The sequence below is a fragment of the Lonchura striata genome, chromosome 27 (genome assembly GCF_050655825.1).
Source record: "Lonchura striata isolate lonStrDom1 chromosome 27, ASM5065582v1, whole genome shotgun sequence".
Classification (NCBI taxonomy): Eukaryota; Metazoa; Chordata; class Aves; order Passeriformes; family Estrildidae; genus Lonchura; species Lonchura striata.
Window position 1 is genome coordinate 3,571,910 of NC_140729.1, and position 18,594 is coordinate 3,590,503.

Below are 18,594 nucleotides of genomic sequence, written 5' to 3' on the forward strand. Positions count from 1 at the left end.
ACCTTCTGATTGCTGGAGCTGCTCTGTGGCTGTTCATCTGTTGCCCTGACTTGAGAAACCTGAATGAAATTGCACTGAAATGTGTGAACTCACTCCCTGAATTCCTGTTCTGGAAGGAAGGGCAGAGGGGTGGCCCAAAGGATAAATGTCAAGTCCTTGGGAGTCCAGGTGGAAGTATCAAAGCTGTGAGCTGGTGCCAAGGGGAGGTGCAAAGCAAGGTCAGCAGGTAAAGGAGGAGCACTCGGTGAGCTTGCACTGGCCAAAGCCAGGCCAATTTATTAATGATAGTATTTTTACACTCATAGATAGTAAAGGCAGCTTATACCAGAGTAAGGGTTCCCCTTCACCCTTCTGGGACCCCACAGGAGCTGTGCTGGCCAGGGAGGTGCAGGGCAAGGCAGGAGGGTCAGGAACTGTCAGAGCACCAAGTCTGCACAGGGCCTGCAAAGGCATCAGCAGAGCAATCTGCTCTGAGTGCCTGGCCTCTCCTCAGGCAGGGAACGCTGCCTTCCATGGCTCTTGCACTCAGGGAAGAGGCTGGGAGGGTTGGCATTAGCCATGCAGGGGACAGTCATCAGGGGAAATCAGGCTTTCAGTCAATATACAGGATTTTTTTCTACAGGCTATCATGCTGGCAGGATTGGCAATGCTCTGTATTCAGCAGCTGAAACATCAATCTAAAGCAATGGAAACAGACTTTTTCTGTATGGGTACACTGTACTGCTCCTTGTCTAACTGGGAGCACGGTAGAGCTGCTAATTAAAAAATTAAACACCTCTTAATAAGGATGTGGTACCCATTATAAACATTTACTGTTGTGGAAAACCTGCCAGTTTACTTAAGTTGCAGGTGTTGCATTGGACTGCAGATAGAGCTGCCTTTTCAACACATCTGAATTCCCCTCAAACATGCAAATATCTGTGGAGTTTAAGTCTGAATTCCTATATTAATAGATTAGATTACTTTGTACATTTTTAAATCACACCTTCACCAGGTGTGATTAAATTTAGTCACACTTCTTGCCTCAAACAATTCTCTAGCCAAGCCCAGGATGGGCACACTCAAGAGCCTGGCAGCTCTTCAAATATCCTGAGACTGTTTGTTGAGGAAGATTTTCAGCTTGGCAAAGCCACACCACTGCACTGAGCTGTGTCTCAGGCCTTGCTGCTTCCCACAATCCCTCTACCTGAACGAGGCAGTGGTTTGACCTGTGCCCCAGCCCAAGCTCCTCTGTGGTTCCCCTAAACGCCTTTGGGCCATGTATCCTGCTCAGAGCGCCTGGATCCCAGGAACTCCTGGCATGAGCAAGGAGGTGATAAGGCAGGAGCATGCACAAGACAATGAGTATTCCTCAAGGAAGGCACAAGATCTGTGACCACTGTCCTGCAGCCATCCTGGGAAGAAGGCTTGAGTGGCCTTTCAGAGCGAGTTCCTCTGGTCAGAGCCGAAAGCAGGTCATGCACAGCTTCTGGACATGTACAGGAGGAATGACTCAGCAGCAGCATTGTAGCATTCTCATAATTTTTCTCATTTTTCTTAATGAAAAAAGCCCTGGTGGGACAGCATCCCCTCCCTCTGCAATGAGGGGATAGCGACAGGTTTGGTACCTCTAGAGGCACCAATCACCTGATCTGCTGCTGAGATGTCTGCACAGCTGAGAACGAGCTCCATCCTGACACAGTGAGAGTTTTATCACAAGCACACAGGAGCCCTGTCTGCTGTCAGGTGATTTTCCACTCGTGCTGCCCAAAGCGGGGATGCAGAGCTCGGTGCCGGCCCGAACAGATGCTGCCACCAGCAGAACACCAACCAGCCATCTCCCAGTGCTCCCAGCAGTGCTAGTAGGTGTAGCCTTTGCTGTAGAGCTGTGGAGGGAAGCTGCCAAGCTCTGGCAGGTAGGAGCCATTGTCCCCCAGGTGGGACAGGGGCACTGTGTCCTCCTCGCTGAGCTCCGCCTTCAGCGCCGGCCGCTGCTCGGGGAGGGCCATGGAGAACAGGGCCTGGGGCTCACACACAAACTTGTACACGTAGCGCTCCCCGGCCACCTGCAGGGGTGAGATCAGCCAGCTGAGTGCTGCTGGCCCAGGGGCAGCACCAGGGAAGGCTTGCAAAGACATCTGCCTGCCCTTGAGATGTCCTGGCTTGTAAGATCAGCATGTATTCTATTGCCATCTCTTGGAGGTTGGGCAGTTTTCTTATCTCTTCCAAGAACAATGTCTCCCTCCGGGGAGATATCTTCTGTTAATGGGCCATTAATGACTCACTGCATGACTGGTAAAGTGACATCATCCCATTGTGAGATGCTCCACCCAGAGGGAGGAGCCAAGCAGCCCTACCTGCATAAAATCAGCATTTTTTAGGGCATCAGAACAGCCTCTTAGCTGGATTATCAGAGGAGCAACTTCTCCCCCGCTGGATTCCCAGAGGAAGACCAGGCCCAACTCCTCCATCATCAGACCTTCAGAGAAAACTCCACCCTTCTCCAGATCCCCACTCCAGCAGCATTTCATCTGCCCCTCCAGGAGGAGCAGCCACCATTTAACTGGACTATTCCCAACACCCTGACTCCTCAGGGTGTCAGGTTTCTGACTCTATCACTAGTTTTGTTTGTACTAATTACAATTTTTTTTTAATTTAGTTTTTCTCCTAGTAAAGAACCGTTATTCCCATTCCCATATCTTTGCCTGAGAGCCTTTTAATTTTAAAATTGTGCTAATTCAGGGGGAGGGGGTTTACCTTTTCCATTTCACAGAAGGCTCTTGCCTTCCTTCACAGACTCCTGTCTTTTCAAACCAAGACAGATGTGTCAGAGCTGTACATTTTTCCCTGTGCTGTCCCCTTGCTTCTCTGCTGCTCTGACCTCCCTTGGAACAGCTCCTGGGAGCTGAGATGCTGCCAGCTGACACTCTCTGTCCAGGTAACAACAGCAGCAGCAGTCCCTGAGCAGTCTGTACTGAGACAGTTCCGCTCCCAATTATCTCTCCAGGGCCCTGGGTGTGCCACAGACCATCCCCACCACACAGGACCAAGTTCCAGGCAGCCTTTCCCTCACCAGAGGAAGGACTGATTCTATCTCCTTGAAGCTGCATAAATTCCAACTCTCCTGACTGCAGAAATACACAGAAAAAAGAAAGAAACCCTAATTCCTCCCCCCCACCCCCCATTTGTTTTATTTCTCATGCTTTGCCTAAATTCAGCTCCTTCACATCTTCTCCACTGAACTACAGCAAAGAGAAGTTTTCGGGAAAGCAAGCCTGGGATGCCTGGCTAGTTTGTTTGGAGTTTGTTTTCACTAACAGGACAAGACTGCTGGGGGATATTCCCTGAGCTTTATTGCAGCATCAGCCTCATTACATGGCTGAGACAATGGCAAGATGGCAAAAGCTCATGTACAGCTACCAGCAGCCAAAGATGTCTTTGTTACATAACATTTAAAGAACTTTCTAGCCAAGAGCATGTTGCTAAAGCTCACAGACAATTGATCTAGCCAATCACTAAAAGCACATATTCACCTCCTTCACAAAATTCTTGCTGTTTGCTTTCTATTAACAAATACACAATACTCCACTATTAAGCTTAAAACCTCCTCCTCTCTTGCTAAGCATATTTTCCTGCAGGCTTAAGGTCTATCTTAGCCAAGCCTAAAACTCAAGCTATTGTTTCATGTCCTTGCTTGCTATACACTGTAATATGATAAAGCATATTATTTTTCATATTCTTTTTCTATTTACTGACTTTGCAGTTGCAGCTAGCTCTAAGTATTCTGTTTTTTCTGTTTCTAAGGCCTGTTTTCCCAGCTTTCTAAAAATCCTCTTACATTTACCATTTCCCACAGCTAGCTCAAGGACATTCTGTCCAGGACTTGTCTCAAACGAGAGGAGCATCACTTCAAGCATAAAGTTTTCTCCTACTTTGCAGACTGACCTTCTGCATGATCCCTTTCTCGTAATAGTAGCGCAGTGAGCGGCTCAGCTTGTCGTAGTTCATGGCTGGACGGTTCTTCTGGATGCCCCAGAGCCTGGCCACCTGCAAGCACAGCACCAAGAGGCAGTGCCAGTGAGCCCAGCTGACTTAGGATGAAAGATTTAACTGGGGGTGTGTGCTCTATCACCATCTGTCAGAGCTGGGGCAGGTATCCTCTGTTATTGGGCAGTTTGCTTTATCTCTCCCACAGCCAATCCTCCCTCCAGGAGATCTCTGCTGTTAATGAGCCATTAATTATTAATTATCTTCTCTTCATGGCCACTGAGTGTCCCTGCATGGCTGAGAAAATTCCATCATCCCATGGGGATATGCTCTGCCCAGGTGGAAGAGCCAAGCATTCCTACCTGGATCCAATCTGACCTGGGAACAGCACAGCAAGCAGCCTTTGCCCCCTGCATTCCCAGAGGAGCAGCTTCCTTCCCCACTGCATTCCCAGAGGAGCAGCTTCCTTCCCACTGCATTCCCAGAGGAGCAGCTTCCTTCCCCCTGCATTCCCAGAGGAGCAGCTTCCTTCCCCCTGCATTCCCAGAGGAGCAGCTTCCTTCCCCCTGCATTCCCAGGGGAGCCCAGGCCCATCTCCCCCAGCCCTGGAGCTCCAGAGGAAAACTCCCCCCTTGTGCAGGATCTGCTCCAGCAGAAGCACAGCTGGCACTGCAGGAGGGCTGAGCCCCCCTGGGATGGGGCTGAGCCACCTCCCTGACCCACAGGGGACAGGGCCTGCTCTGACTCTGGCAGTGGTTTGTTTTCTTTTTTTTTTTTGTACTATTGCATTTATATTTTAAATTTTCCTATTAAAAAACTGTTATTCCTATTCCCATATCTTTGCCTGAGACCTTTTAATTTAAAAATTATAATAATTCAGAGGGAGGGGATTTACACTTTCAATTTCAAGGAAGGCACCTGTCTTGTCAAACCAAGACTCCAGCCCAAGAGAAAAGAACATCATCCAGCTGGTTCTCTTTTCACTGATGGTACCATGACACATACAAAAATTCCAATAATAGACTCATCAATAATTGAGCAGCTTTGAAGCATGACTAGAACTCAAGCATTCTGTATCATGGAGAAATTCTTCCCACTACAGAGCTCATTTGGTGTCACCACTGCTCCTCACTCTCCAGTACTCTGAAAGCTTGAGGATGCTACAGGGCTTTTTCCTATGTTACACTTAATTTTCAAGGGTTCCATGTTTATCAGGAGACCAAGCATGAGGGAGCACACTGGAAGAGACCTGTGCCTTTCCACTCCCAGACAATTTTCAGCTTTATCCATAAGACTCAGAAGTCTGTTGTAAGCCAATGTCAATCTGTCAAGACAACTCGTCTGCACTGAAAATGCCCATAAATTTTGGTATGTAGCAAGACCAGTGCTAAATGCAGCTCTAATTAGAACAAGATATGAACAGATATTATGGACACTTCTCCCAGATACCAAAAAATCCAGTATCACTGGATTTTTTGGAACATGGCAGCATTTGAAATTACACTTCAGTGAAAGTAATTTTGAAATAAAGATAGATTAGGACATATCTTATGAAAACTTCTGCAATCAGTAGGGTTTGAAACTCCAAACCTCAGTGTCAAGTATGGAGCATGACAAGACAGCACAGGTCACTGCAATCTTGAGAGTGAAGTACCCAGGGAAATGAAGGCTGTGGATAATTTGACACACTGCATAGCTGAGGTTCTAATCTTACACACAAGCAGCCTTTCTTAAACCTGATATTTGTGTCACTCAAGTGTTTTGACCTCTTTTAAAATCCTTGACTTGCTGCAGGGTCTAGTGAGTACCACTGGCAAGCAAAAGCTTCAGAGGGCAGAGGAAAAGCCACTTGAGAGTTTGCAGCCCCAGAAACAACAGGTGATTTCCCTGAGCCTGTAGAGAACCTCAATGGTTTCACCTCCTCTGGCTCAATGAGCTTGAACTCCATTCCTCTGCCAGTCCAGGCAATGAAGTGGGAGTTGGTGGGGTTGTCCAGGAGAGCCACGAGGAACTGCCAGAGCTGGAGCGAGCCCCGTCTCTGGTAGGGGGGTCCTTCCCGGTACCCTCCACCTTCCTGCTTGATGTCTCCTGCTGAGAAGAACAAACAAGACATCTCCAAGGAGAACAGTGCTAAAACAACCGGGGGAAAAAAAAGAAAAAAAGCAGCACATTTTACAGTTTCAAAATGTTTACCTGGAATTTTTAAGTTCACATACAACAGTGCCAAATTGACAAGCAGCTCTTCCGAGAGCAGCTCTGGTATAAGTCACAACTGAGCTACTTATGCTAGGCCTGGTTGCTGCTAAGAAACTCAAAAAATTGGGATACCAAAAAGCTGGGTACCAACACACAGCAAGAGCACAGTAATGAACTCTGTAGGCGCTAGTCAAGGGGCTGGCTAAGGTGATGAATAACCCTGTCTTACACCAAAACTCCAAGCCATACTTTCTCCAACCTTCAAATTTTTCTGGAACAACACAGACATCATCCATAAAGGACCTCATCTGTTTGTCATAGCTGCAGCCTGAAAGAGAAAGGAACATCAGCAGTCAGAGCAGCCAGGGTAGCAGCAGAGGGTGGTTCTGTACAGGGAGGAGAAGACAGTCCCTGCATCTCTTACCTAATGGATCTTCTGTATTTGAATGGCTTGGAAAACTCTCAGCATTTATGTACATGGAAGGACAGTCAGGAACATCTACAGAACAATTAACAAACTCATTTTTTTGAAAAGCACAGGTGGCAGAATTATCTTGCTCTGTAAAGGTGGATAGGTGAGTGCAGCTGTCTAACCAAGGTCCTCTTAGAGCCCTCCTAAAGGTGACTGTCAGACTGCTAACCACAGCTTCATTGGCATTATCCTTCCCGTCATGAATTAGAGCAGTCAGTTGCTGTGGCACCATCACACACCATCCTTCAGATAGCCAGGAGAAGCAGCCAGTCACCTCTACCTCACTTGTATACAAAACCATGGACAGTAGGCTAAACTGGAACCCTCTCTCACCTTAGTTTAAGATAACTACACACTTTGCTGCTGCTTTCCCAGCTAAGAAGGTTTTACATTTTCCCAGGGGTACTGTGATGATGATGGTGACTGGAGAGCAGTAGCATCTGAATGTTTCTGCAGAGTCTCACAAATGTCATTTCAGATGTCTCAAGTCTCCCTGGCTTTTTCACATCATGGGGGAGCATTCCCATAAACAGTTTAGAAAATATAAAAGAAAAATCAGGCTTTTTTAAAAACAAGCAGGAAGTCTTTTCCTGATTCTCTGTGTATAGTGCTGTCTGTGCACTGCAATTTGTGTCTTCTGTACCTTGTGTTTTCTGAATCAAATTTATTTACTGTACAGAGCTGAAACAGAAGCTGTAACTGGGAGCTTTGCAAAGGTTTATGTTACACTTCCCTCTCACACCTGTGCCTGGCCATTGCTGCCAGCAGATATTTTGCTGATGCTCAGGGAAGAGAACTCTCAGCTGACAGACTGGGTGTTATTACAGCCATAAACTACTCTCACAAAAAGCACATTCCCAGCTTCTGGGCTTGCACATTTTCTGAACAGAAGGACCCAGTGAAATTGTAATTCCAATATCACCACAGTGATACCCTCATAGGAGCTTTTTATTCTTGTGTTTATTTCTGCTAAAGGAAAAAATTCAAGATGTCCTTTGAAATACCAGGAAACCAGAAGTATCACTCCCTCTGGAAAGAGGGTATTGTGATCTCAGGGTAGTGAGTCTTTGGAGAGATTTTCCAGAAAAATAAGATTTATCCCTTATGGAAAAATAAGAGGATCACCTGGTGGAGATATCTGGCATCTAAAGAGCTATTTTTGGCACCACTAACGTTTTTCTCTTGTCATCCCCTGACATCTCTGTTCTCTGAGCCTTGTTTCCATGGGAAGTAGCAGATCTTCAGAGGATACCAAGCAGCACCCTGGCACTGAGCTGAGCCCACCCAGAGCCCCTTTGCTCTGTGCTCAGAGGGGCTTCTGCTGCAAGGATCCAGGACAGTTTTTCTGTCCAAGCTCCAGCATATTTGATTCCTTCCTTTCTGTTGCTCTTTTTGGTATGATTTCTTCAAAGCTGACCTCACTTACTTCCTACAACCTTCCAGCTCACGATTACCCCTGAAAACAAAAACTCCCTGTGAGACTGGAAACAGCCTTTTCTTCATTTCTGATGTTGTGTGTGGGCTAATCACGAATTTTGAGATTCTCATTATTGGCTACTGACTCCCTTGGGGTGGGGATGCTTTTATCTCGTTTGCATGGATTGAACATCCCCTTCTGCCTCCTATCTTGCTAAAGCTTTCAGCTCTGTCCCAGAAAGTCTTTTTCAGTTTGGAATACAATCTGACACCAGAGCATGGTGAGTGTCCCAGCCTTATTTTGGAGGCAGTGAACAGACAGAACTGTTTTAGCTGCCAGGTACCCAGGCAGCACGTGCTGCTGACAGCGAGCAGTGCTGCTGCAGAGCTCAGAGAGCAGCACTGCATCCAGCTGGATGCTCCCCAAGGAGCTGCTGACCCCACTGATGGTGTTCATGCAGTCAGGAAGGGGCAGTTCTGCCTACCTGGCTCGTACAGGTAATCCAGCTGCTCCTGCTTGACCAGCCCAGCTGCTGGGAGCTGCTGCCTGCTGCCTGCCTGCTTTGCTTGCTCGTACTGGGGGTCGTGCTGCTCCTGTTTGAAGCCCTGCTGGGGGTACTGGAGGCAGGGCTTGGGCAGCTGGCACTGGTAGGCAATGGAGTCTTCCTGGGAGGGTGGGAAGGAATGGCACATCTCCAGAGGTGGCTGATAGGCAGAGCTAAGAAGGGAGAGGGTGTGAGACAGCTGCTTCCCTGAGAATTTGCAGCCCCAGAAACAAAGGGTGATTCCCCTGAGCCTGTGGAGAACCCTCTGGTCTCAGCCCTGGTTTCTGCTGTCTGGGCCCTCTGGTTTCAGGAGGGACAGGCACCTCCTCAGCCCCTTGTGCAGCTGCAGGGGTCCACGGTGGCTGGCACAAGGAGGGTGACACCCCAGGGGAGGATGGTGCCAGGGGAAGCTGCCCCACAGCCCAGCCCTCCCAGGAGCTGGCAGGGTGAAGGGCATGGACCTCACAGCCAGGCAGCAGAGGTGGGAGCCACAGGAGGGGATCCTGTGCCCTTCACCTGGATGCTGCAGCCCTTCCTCCTTCCACCACCAAGGAGGGAAATCCTTGCCAGTGGCTGCCTCATCCTCCTCCTCCAACTCACCTGTTCTCACTGAGGAATCCACAGCTGGATGTGGAGCGGGGTGGCCCTGCAGGGCTCAGGAACCTCCTGTCCTGTCTGGGGAACTGCTGCAGTGGTGGCTGGGTCAGGACTCCGGGGCTGGGGGACTCTCTGAGCTGGTCATAGGCACTGGAACAGCCAAAGAGATATTGCAGCATTTCAGTTCTCCAAGAGGGACTCGTGGCAGCATCTGGAACATCTCAGTCCTGGGCTGCAAGATGTGGCTGGGGGTGTGTGCTCTATCACCATCTGTCAGAGCTGGGGCAGGTGTCCTCTGTTACTGGGCAGTTTGCTTTATCTCTCCCACAGCCAATCCTCCCTCCAGATCTCTGCTGTTAATGGGCCATTAATTATTAATTATCTTCTCTTCATGGCCACTGAGTGTCCCTGCATGGCTGAGAAAATTCCATCATCCATGGGGAGATGTTCTGACCAGGAGAGGAGCCAAGCATTCCTACCTGGATCCAATCTGACCTGGGAACAGCACAGCAGCCTTTGCCCCCTGCATTCCCAGAGGAGCAGCTTTCCTCCCCCTGCATTCCCAGAGGAGCAGCTTCCTTCCCCCTGCATTCCCAGAGGAGCAGCTTCCTTCCCCACTGCATTCCCAGAGGAGCCCAGGCCCATCTCCCCCAGCCCTGGAGCTCCAAGGAAAACTCCCCCCTTGTGCAGGATCCTGCTCCAGCAGAAGCACAGCTGGCACTGCAGGAGGGCTGAGCCCCCCTGGGATGGGGCTGAGCCACCTCCCTGACACACAGGGGACAGGGCCTGCTCTGACTCTGGCACTGGTTTATTTTCTTTTTTTCTTTTTTTTTTTTTTTTTGTACTATTGCATTTATATTTTTAACTTTTCTAATAAAAAACTGTTATTCCTATTCATATATCTTTGCTGAGAGACCCTTAATTTGAAAATTATATTAATTTGGAGGGAGGAGTTCTACACTGTCCATTTTAAGGGAGGTTCCTGCCTTCCTTAGCAGACACCTGGCTTTCCAAATCTGGAAAATATCAAACGTGCTGTGCCCCTGTGCAGCCCCCTGGGCCAGAAGCCCCCAGCTCAAACCTTTGCTGCCTCCCTGCTCACTGACAGCAGCAACCCTTTAGAAGGGCTTTGCTGGAGGAGCCACAGCTCAGGCAAGGGCAGTGGGACAGATTTTGGAAAACAGTGGGCACGGGCATGTGGTAGATATCAATATTGCTGAGCGTGAGGATGGCTGAGGGCCAGGGAGAATAAACAGGGAGAAAAAAAAGGGAGAATAAAAAGGGAGAATAAATGGAGGCAAAGGCAGAGCTGATGTTCACAGGCCTGAGCTGCCCCGTGGGCAGTGGGCAGAGCTGCTGGGCACTGTTGGGCAGTGCTGGCACTGCTGGCACCCCTCCAGTGCCAGGGATTGCAGAGCCCTGGGGTTCAGAGCAGCTCCTGCCCTCCTGGGGCCGTACCTGGCATAAAGGCACTGCTGGCTGCTGTGGCTGCAGGACAGCTCCGAGGGGCTCTGGGGCTCCTCCTTGATCTTGGCAGGAGGGCTGTGAAAAGCCACTGAGGAGAGAAAGGAAAGATCCAACTGAATTGATGGGGAGCTGTGATTGTCAGGCATTTCCAAATGCAGGGGTCCCTTTGCTGAGTCTCTGCTGTGCCAACAGTCCAGCACCCCTGAGAGTGGGACTGGAGGTTCCCAAAACCACTCTGCTCATCCAGAACATAGGGACAGCCCAGGGGGAAAAAAAACCCCAAAAAACAAAACAAAACAAAAAGGTTTCTTTCCATTTTCAGTGCACTGATCATGGCAAGAGCCTGATGCAGACAGAATTTCATGAATAACAAGTGTGGGCTGCAGTTTACAGCACCAGGAAGTAGGATGTGGGTGTTTATGAAAATTTTTTTTGTCTGTTTCTCTGAATGCTGATGCACTTCTATAAATTATTTGGCTTGAAGCTAATTCCATACTGTTATCATTAAAGGAAAAATGGAAAGGATGCTACTGATTGATGAATGGAAAAAGATATTTGCTTTTACAAGCAAGCTTTAGGTTTGTTGATAAATGAAATTAGACATTGAAAGATAAAAGAAACAATGGGGGAAAACCCTAAATTCCTTAAGAATTGAAAATTAAAAAGGGAGGGTTATACATTAGAGGGAAATCTCTGGTATCAGGTATATTGGGAAGTCTGAACCTCTCAAGTACATCAGGCAATGGGGAAAGAGAGAAGGAAAATTAGGAGAAAAGAGGAGGCTGTGTCCTCCAAAAAATTGGAGAGACCCCAGGGGAACGGCCCATGGCCTCTCCCTTTATTGGAATAAAGTAAAAGGACTCCTCTGTCTCCTTTTTAGACATAAACCTCTGATATTTGTGGATTAATTTTCCTGACACAGCCCATCTAAAAATGCTGATGGGTCAGCTGAGTCTCAGGGGGAAATTTTTTTTTTCTCTCCAGTACACTGAACTCCATGGGGTTGTCAAGAAGCTGGATGTGTTAGGAGCAGCCAATTCTTTCCAGCCCCCAATAGCTGGAACAGACTCTCACATTACACCTGACTCATTGATTCACTCCGAGTGAAACTGGGCCCATCCCTCTCCTCAGTTCTAGGTCAAAAAGAGAAAGAAATCAGATATATGGCTCAGAGAGCAAGCTCTGAGAGAGGAGGGAAACAAGAGCAGCCAGTGCAAGTGTTTAATTCCAGTTTAGTGGGGGAAACTGCCTGGGGCAGGGAAAAGGCAGCAGAATTTGGATTTGTCTTTCCCCCAGGAGGTGTGAGCATCCCCATGGTACTTACAGTTTTCTGAATGGAAGTCAGGCACAAATTGCTCATCATTGTCTGGAACCTGAGCTGTCAGGAGAGAGAGAGAGGGAGAAAAGGAGGCAGGGAGGAGTTAGTTTTGGCACTTTGTACAGCATAATTAGCACTGAGGCAGAAATAAATCTCTGCAGGAAAGATCTGAGCTTTCTGCTGGGATGGTTTTAGTGACTAAGGGCAGTTTCCCTTTGGGATTAATGAATACATGTGAGTCCTGGGAGAAAACTTACCCATGTTTTATAACTTCTAACAATTACTTTTACATCCCTTTTACTGCAGGGAAGGGAGAGCTTGCAGCAGATTGTTGTCATTTCATAAAGTCTGTCACTGCTGCTGAAAGAAATGCTGCTGCTAACAGACAAACCTCCAGCTTTTGTTATTGCAGAGTGGACAACAGATTGTGATTGCATTCTCTCTGCTCTAAACCAGAGGTGATGTAGTCAAAATTAAGGGACATAAAGGATGGAAGCCCACTAATCTCAGTCAGTTGAAACTAAACTAGACTGGACATGCCAAAAATAAACTTCAGGGAGTAACACTGGACTAACGGGTGGTGAATCAGAATGGAACTGGCCAAACCCTTCACTCTGCAATTGCTGTTCCTTCAAATAACCTGTGTGACAAAGTGGAAATGTAAGCAAAAAAAACCCCAAACAAAACAAAAACCCAAAACAAACAACAACAACAAAAAAAAAAACACATGGGGAACAGAGGGAAAAAAAACCTAGAAAATTCATTCTCTGAATTATCTTTGAAAAGAAACGTGGAAATAGAAGAAATTCAGGGGATCACATTGCATGAGCAGAATTGGACTTCTCAGCGCACAGCCTTGAGGCTCTCCATGGCATCGCTGGTGATGTGACAAGAGAATAAAATGCTGAAAGCCACAGAACAGATGTGAAATGAAGGGCAGGGCTGGGCTGGAACCTCCACCCTGCCTGCTGGGCAGTGATGTCTGCACACAGCTCCAGGCTGTGCTAGGAGAGCCTGAAGAGACAATTCCAGAAGACAGTTTCAATTTCAGTCTCACCCTGCCCCAAGAGAAATTTAGGTTGGATGTCAGTAAAACGTTTTTTTCCAGGAAGGTGATAAAGTTCTGGAATGCCCGGGGAGGTGGTGGAGTCAGCACCCCTGGAGGTGTTTAACCAAGGCTGGAGCTGGCACTGGGTGGCAGGGCTTGGTTCAGGTGTTGGGGCTGGCTTGGACTCGATGATCCTGAAGGTCTCTTCCAACCTGGGAATTCTGTTCTGTCCTTTGTACTCACAACATCTCCACGAGGTCATTTCCTCTGGAGTGGCCACCAGGACAAGAGGACACAGCCTCCAGCTGTGCCAGGGGGCGTTTGGGCTGGATTCAGGAAGGAATCCTTCACAGCAGGAGGGACTGGGCACTGGAATGTGCTGCCAGGGAGGTGGGCACGGCCCTGGAGGGGTTTAACCAGGGCTGGAGGTGCCAGGGTTTGGTTGAGGAGTTGGGGCTGGCTTGGACTCGATGATCCTGAAGGTCTCTTCCAACCCAGTGATTCTGTGAATTTGGGGGAATTTTGGGAATTCCTAAAAACCAGGAGATGGTGGAGTCACCACTCCTGAAGGTGTTTAACCAAGCCTGGAGCTGGCACTGGGTGCCAGGGCTTGGTTGAGGAGTTGGGGCTGGCTTGGACTTGATGACCTTGAAGGTCTCTTCCAACCTGTAAATTCTGTGAATTTGGGGGAATTTTGGAAATACGCAGGGACTGGAGAGGTGATGGAGTCACCACCCTGGAGGTGTTTAACCAAGGCTGGAGCTGGCACTGGGTGCCAGGGTCTGGTTGAGGAGTTGGGGCAGGGTTGGACTCGATCTTTAAGGTCCCTTCCACCCTGGGGATTCTGTGAATTCTGTGAATTTTTACATTCACTACCTACCCCACAAGGTTGCACAGGTATTTTCCTGTTCTCCCCAAAGCCACAGTGGCTCTTGGAAGCAGTGGGATAATTAATGAGAGATCTAAACCCAGCTCTGCTCTTGCAAGCCTGACCCCAGCATTTCCCCACAGCTTCCCAGAGCTGGAGCTCTGGAACTTCAATTTTCTGCCCGAGGACACCTGGAGATGTGAATGTGCTCCTTCACAGCACCTGCCTGTGCCACTTTTCTCCAAAGAAATCTGGGTTTTTTGTTTGTTTCTCTGAATGCTGATGCACTTCTATAAATTATTTGGCTTGAAGTTAATTCCATAGAGTTACCAGCATCCAGGTTCACCAAGTGCAGCAGATCCTGGTAAAAACTGCAGAGGAAAACTGGATTTTTACTAACCAGGCCCAGGATGTTTCAGCGTGTGTTTCTTTTAAGAGCCTTTAAAAAAAAGAGCCTTTATATTCTGCATATAATTCTTTTTGAATAATTATATGCAGAATAATTCTTTGACTCTCAAAATAAGATATCAAGTGTTAATTGACACTATTAGAATACTTTAAAAATATAACAAACCTATGACAGACATCACACCAATACATATAGTGACACACATAAACACATTTATACAGATAGATATCTGCTTTAAATTCATGACCATTTTTGGCTGATGCCTTATTTCTAGTTTGCTTCCTTCCTAGGTTTGTTTCTCTTTCATTTCAAAAGTAACACCAAAACCTGTAAGTAAATAAATAACTTCTAAAATAAAAGTAAATGTGGTAAAGGAAAATAATAAATAACATATTTAATGTTTTCTATTTCTTCTGCATTGTTTAGTATGATACTCTTTATCTGATGTTTCCATCTCATGAACAAATGTTAACATACAGGACATTAGTAAAAAATATTTTCACCATTCAGGAAAATATTTTGACATCCTGGTGAATAGAAAAAAGCAATACTTTTCTTCAGAGGGTTATTTTTTTTTGTTGTTGTTGTTACAAGTCTGGACATGGGAGCAACAATGGGAGAAACCAGTTCCCTGATACACAGACTAAAATAATAAAATACATTATTAAAACTCATATTGAATTTCTCAGGGATTTCACTTGGACTCTGGTTAGATGCTATGAGCCATGAAAAATGATAATTAAAAAAATCTCCGCCTATATTCCAGAAACATGCAGTAAGCTTTGCATTATCATTTACTAATCCTGGGTGGAGCAGAGCACCTCTGTCCCTCCAGGGCTGTGAGTGACTTCCAAACTCACCCTGCAAAAACTCTGCTAGTGGCAAATATATTCTGAGAGATTCCATGGAAATTCTTTGATCGGTTTAGCTCAAACTATTATCAGAAAATCCAAAATTGAAAGTCTACCAAAAATCAGTTTTGAGGCAAACTTATTGGTAACTCACGTTCTTTTAAGATTTAAAAGAAATCAATCTCAGGTTAATTATATGACCAGCAATTCGTACCAATTTTCCTGTTCTGATAAAAGTTACATGGATGTTTCCATATTGAAACAGCCTCCAGGTAATTCCTGCTGCATCCTTACAATCCTGGAACACTGCCTGATTCACAGCACCTCATTTCAGTTCAGTTTGGAATGAACATTAAACTTCTGATTTTTTTTCCTTAATAATAATCTTACTTAGTTGGCAAATATATTTTTGAAGGCTTAAAAAAAGAATTGTTTGACAAGATTGTCCCTCACTTGTGGTAAAACGAGAGGAAATAACCCTGCTCAAAATGCCATATATATTTTTACATCATTATATTTAAATATTTTTATGTACCTAGATACAATAAGTACTTCAATATTTGTCAAGAGTCTGTACTTGAGGATGTGTTTTGAATTTTCTAGAAAACGGACCATCTGTAGTACTGGAATTGGAGCAAAATCAGCATGTTTAGAAATAGTTTCACTTGGAATTAATGTGACTCCCTGGCATTCGAAGTTTTCCTTGAAGTTCAAAGTCAAAACAATTAAGACACCAAACTGAAAAGTATGTAAATTCCAGCAAGGTCCCCACAAGTAAAAAAAAAAATAGAAAAAAAAAAAAGAAAAAAAAAGAAATAATAGAAGCATTTTGTTCCGCAAATTAAAAGACTACTTTGTTGTTTAAGAAAATATCAACGTTCTGGCAACCTACAAAGATAAGTGACAAATTAGCATAAAATTGAAGCAGCTACAAATCGCCCGAAGCGAAAATTGTAGCCAGGAAATCGGGGCCGGCAGCCAAGTCCCATTCAGAAGCAAATGCCCGGCACAATGGTGTCATTCAGTCTGAGCTGACACAAGGCAGAGGCTGGCAAGTCTGAGAAAACCACTTTTGTTTGGAGCCCGGCAAACACAGCGGAGGAGCGGGACAAACCCCAAAAGCAACTCCGAGACAGCGGAACCGAGCGGGGGACAGAGCCGGGGACAGAGCCAGGGACAGAACCGGGGACAGAGCCGGGGACAGAACCGGGGACAGAACCGGGGACAGAGCCGGGGACAGAGCCCGGGACAGAGCCCGGGACAGAACCGGGGACAGAGCCGGGGACAGAGCCCGGGACAGAGCCCGGGACAGAACCGGGGACAGAACCGGGGACAGAGCCGGGGGACAGAGCCCGGGGACAGAGCCCGGGACAGAGCCCGGGGACAGAGCCCGGGGACAGAGCCCGGGACAGAACCGGGGACAGAACCGGGGACAGAGCCAGGGACAGAGCCAGGGACAGAATCGGGGGGGCAGAGCCCGGGACAGAGCCGGGGACAGAACCGGGGACAGAGCCCGGACAGAGCCGGGGACAGAGCCGGGGACAGAGCCCGGGGGGGCAGAACCGGGGACAGAGCCGGGGACAGAGCCAGGGACAGAACCGGGGACAGAACCGGGGACAGAGCCAGGGACAGAGCCGGGGGACAGAGCCGGGGGACAGAACCGGGGACAGAGCCGGGGACAGAGCCGGGGACAGAGCCGGGGACAGAGCCGGGGGACAGAGCCGGGGGACAGAGACCGGGGGGACAGAGCCGGGGACAGAGACCGGGGACAGAGACCGGGGACAGAGACCGGGGACAGAGACCGGGGACAGAGACCGGGGGGACAGAGACCGGACAGAGCCCGGGGGGGGACAGAGCCGGGGACAGAGCCCGGACAGAGCCCGGGGGGACAGAACCGGGGGGACAGAACCGGGGGGACAGAGACCGGGGGGACAGAGACCGGGGGGACAGAGACCGGGGGGACAGAGACCGGGGGGGGACAGAGACTGGAGGCAGAGCCGCGGGCAGAGCCCGGGGCAGAACCGGAGACGGAGACCGGAGGCAGAACCGGGGACAGAGCCGGGGACAGAGCCGGGGACAGAGCCTACCTTCAGTCAGCCACGTCTCCTGGAGCTGCCGCAGGTCCTGGAACAGCTCTGCGGGGAGAGGGGCCGGGCTGACCGCGGGATGCTCCGGGAGGAGCCGGCCCCGGTCCCGGTCCCGGCCCGGCCTCCCCGGCCCCCCTCACCTTCCGAGTCCTGCTCCGGCGGCACGTCCGGTTCTCCGGGAGTCCTCGCAGCGCCCAGCGCGGCTCGGCCGGCGGGCGGCGCCGGGCCCGGGGGCTGCTGCGGGAGGAGCGCGTCAGAGCGGGGCCGTGGGAGGAGCGGGACCGGCCCGGAGCCCCGGGAGGAGCGGGACCGGCCCGGAGCCCCGGGAGGAGCGGGTCAGAGCGGGGCCGTGGGAGGAGCGGGACCGGCCCGGAGCCCCGGGAGGAGCGGGACCGGCCCGGAGCCCCCCGGCGGAGCCGCCACTCACCTGCGGGAAAGTGAACGGCACCTGCTGGTCCAGGTACCCCTTCATCCTCCTCGGGCGCTACCCGCGCTCCCTGGGCATCCGCGGGGTACCGGGGCCGGGCCGGGCCGGGCCTGGCGGGGCGGCCGAGATCCGCAGCAGCGGCGGCAGGACCGCGATCGCTGCCGCTGCCCGGCACCGGCGGCGACCGCGTCGCAGCTGCCGAAACTTGGAATGCGAGGCGGGAGCGAGCCCGGCAGCCCCGGGCGGGACGAACCCCGGGACAGAAGCCCCCCTCGGGTCGGGTCCCGTCCGGAGCCGTCCCTCAGCGCCGGTATCACCGGTGGCCCCGGCCCCCGCGGAGCCGCCCCGAGCGCGCCCCGAGGCCGCCGTGGGCCCGGGGCCGGTCGCCCATTGGCCCCGCGCTCACGGCCCCGGCTCGCCCACTCCTTTGTTTGATCGAATTTGTGAATGAAGCTCCGCGTCGGGGCACGCCCGCCAATCAGCGCCCGCCTCGGCCGTCACCCAGGGCCGAGTGGGCGTGGCCTCTGCCCCGGCGGACCAATCAGATCGCAGAGCTGCGCCGTTCATTCACCGCGGGGCTCCCATTCATAAAGAAAATGAAATTCCGGCGGAGTTCATTCACGAGCGGCTCCCGGCGGGTCCGAGCGTCCCACCCGGCCGGCGCAGCCCTGCCCCGCCCCAGCACATCCCGCTCGTCTTCAAACCCTCTTCGGGGTCACTTCCAAACCCTCTTCGAGGTTTTCCAAACCCTCTTCGAGGTAATTTCCAAGCCTTCTTCACCTTCGTTCAGTTCCGCTCTGAGCAAGTTTCAACAAGAGTTGGAAGAAATTTCCCGCATCCAACAGGAGGGAAAATAACTAAAATCCTGGCTGTCAAAATCAGTTTGACTCGTGCAAATGTTAAGGGATGGCAACATGAAAAAAAAAA

At 49.7% G+C, this 18,594-nt stretch overlaps 1 protein-coding gene across 4 annotated transcripts; it reads right to left on the minus strand.

Annotated features, from left to right (window-relative positions):
- Positions 1-245: 245 nt before the first annotated feature.
- On the minus strand, positions 246-18,009 carry ETV4 (ETS variant transcription factor 4). 4 transcript variants are annotated; one of them, XM_085561974.1, is made up of 12 exons: positions 17,668-18,009; positions 17,381-17,474; positions 17,241-17,288; positions 11,984-12,037; positions 10,651-10,747; positions 9,196-9,342; positions 8,536-8,768; positions 6,587-6,661; positions 6,422-6,490; positions 5,885-6,054; positions 3,925-4,026; positions 246-2,045 (listed from the first exon to the last, which is right to left on the minus strand). In XM_085561974.1, exons 1-12 carry the CDS (start codon positions 17,710-17,712, stop codon positions 1,839-1,841), a joined length of 1,341 nt encoding a protein of 446 aa, XP_085418100.1. In that variant the 5' UTR covers positions 17,713-18,009; the 3' UTR covers positions 246-1,838. The 4 variants fall into 4 exon arrangements, with proteins under 4 accessions (XP_085418100.1, XP_077644453.1, XP_085418099.1 ...); XM_077788327.2 differs by having other exon boundaries at positions 5,885-6,057; XM_085561973.1 differs by having other exon boundaries at positions 17,381-17,477.
- Between the last annotated feature and the right edge of the window lie 585 nt (positions 18,010-18,594).

Excerpts from the sequence above, each read along its gene's own strand:
- ETV4 (XM_085561971.1), bottom strand. The coding sequence starts at position 17,712 with ATGAAGGGGTACCTGGACCAGCAGGTGCCGTTCACTTTCCCGCAG. Across the intron at positions 12,038-17,240 it reads GGAGACGTGGCTGACTGAAG|CTCAGGTTCCAGACAATGAT; the intron begins GTAGGCTCTGTC and ends CTCTCCTGACAG. Across the intron at positions 2,046-3,924 it reads AGAAAGGGATCATGCAGAAG|GTGGCCGGGGAGCGCTACGT; the intron begins GTCAGTCTGCAA and ends TCACCCCTGCAG.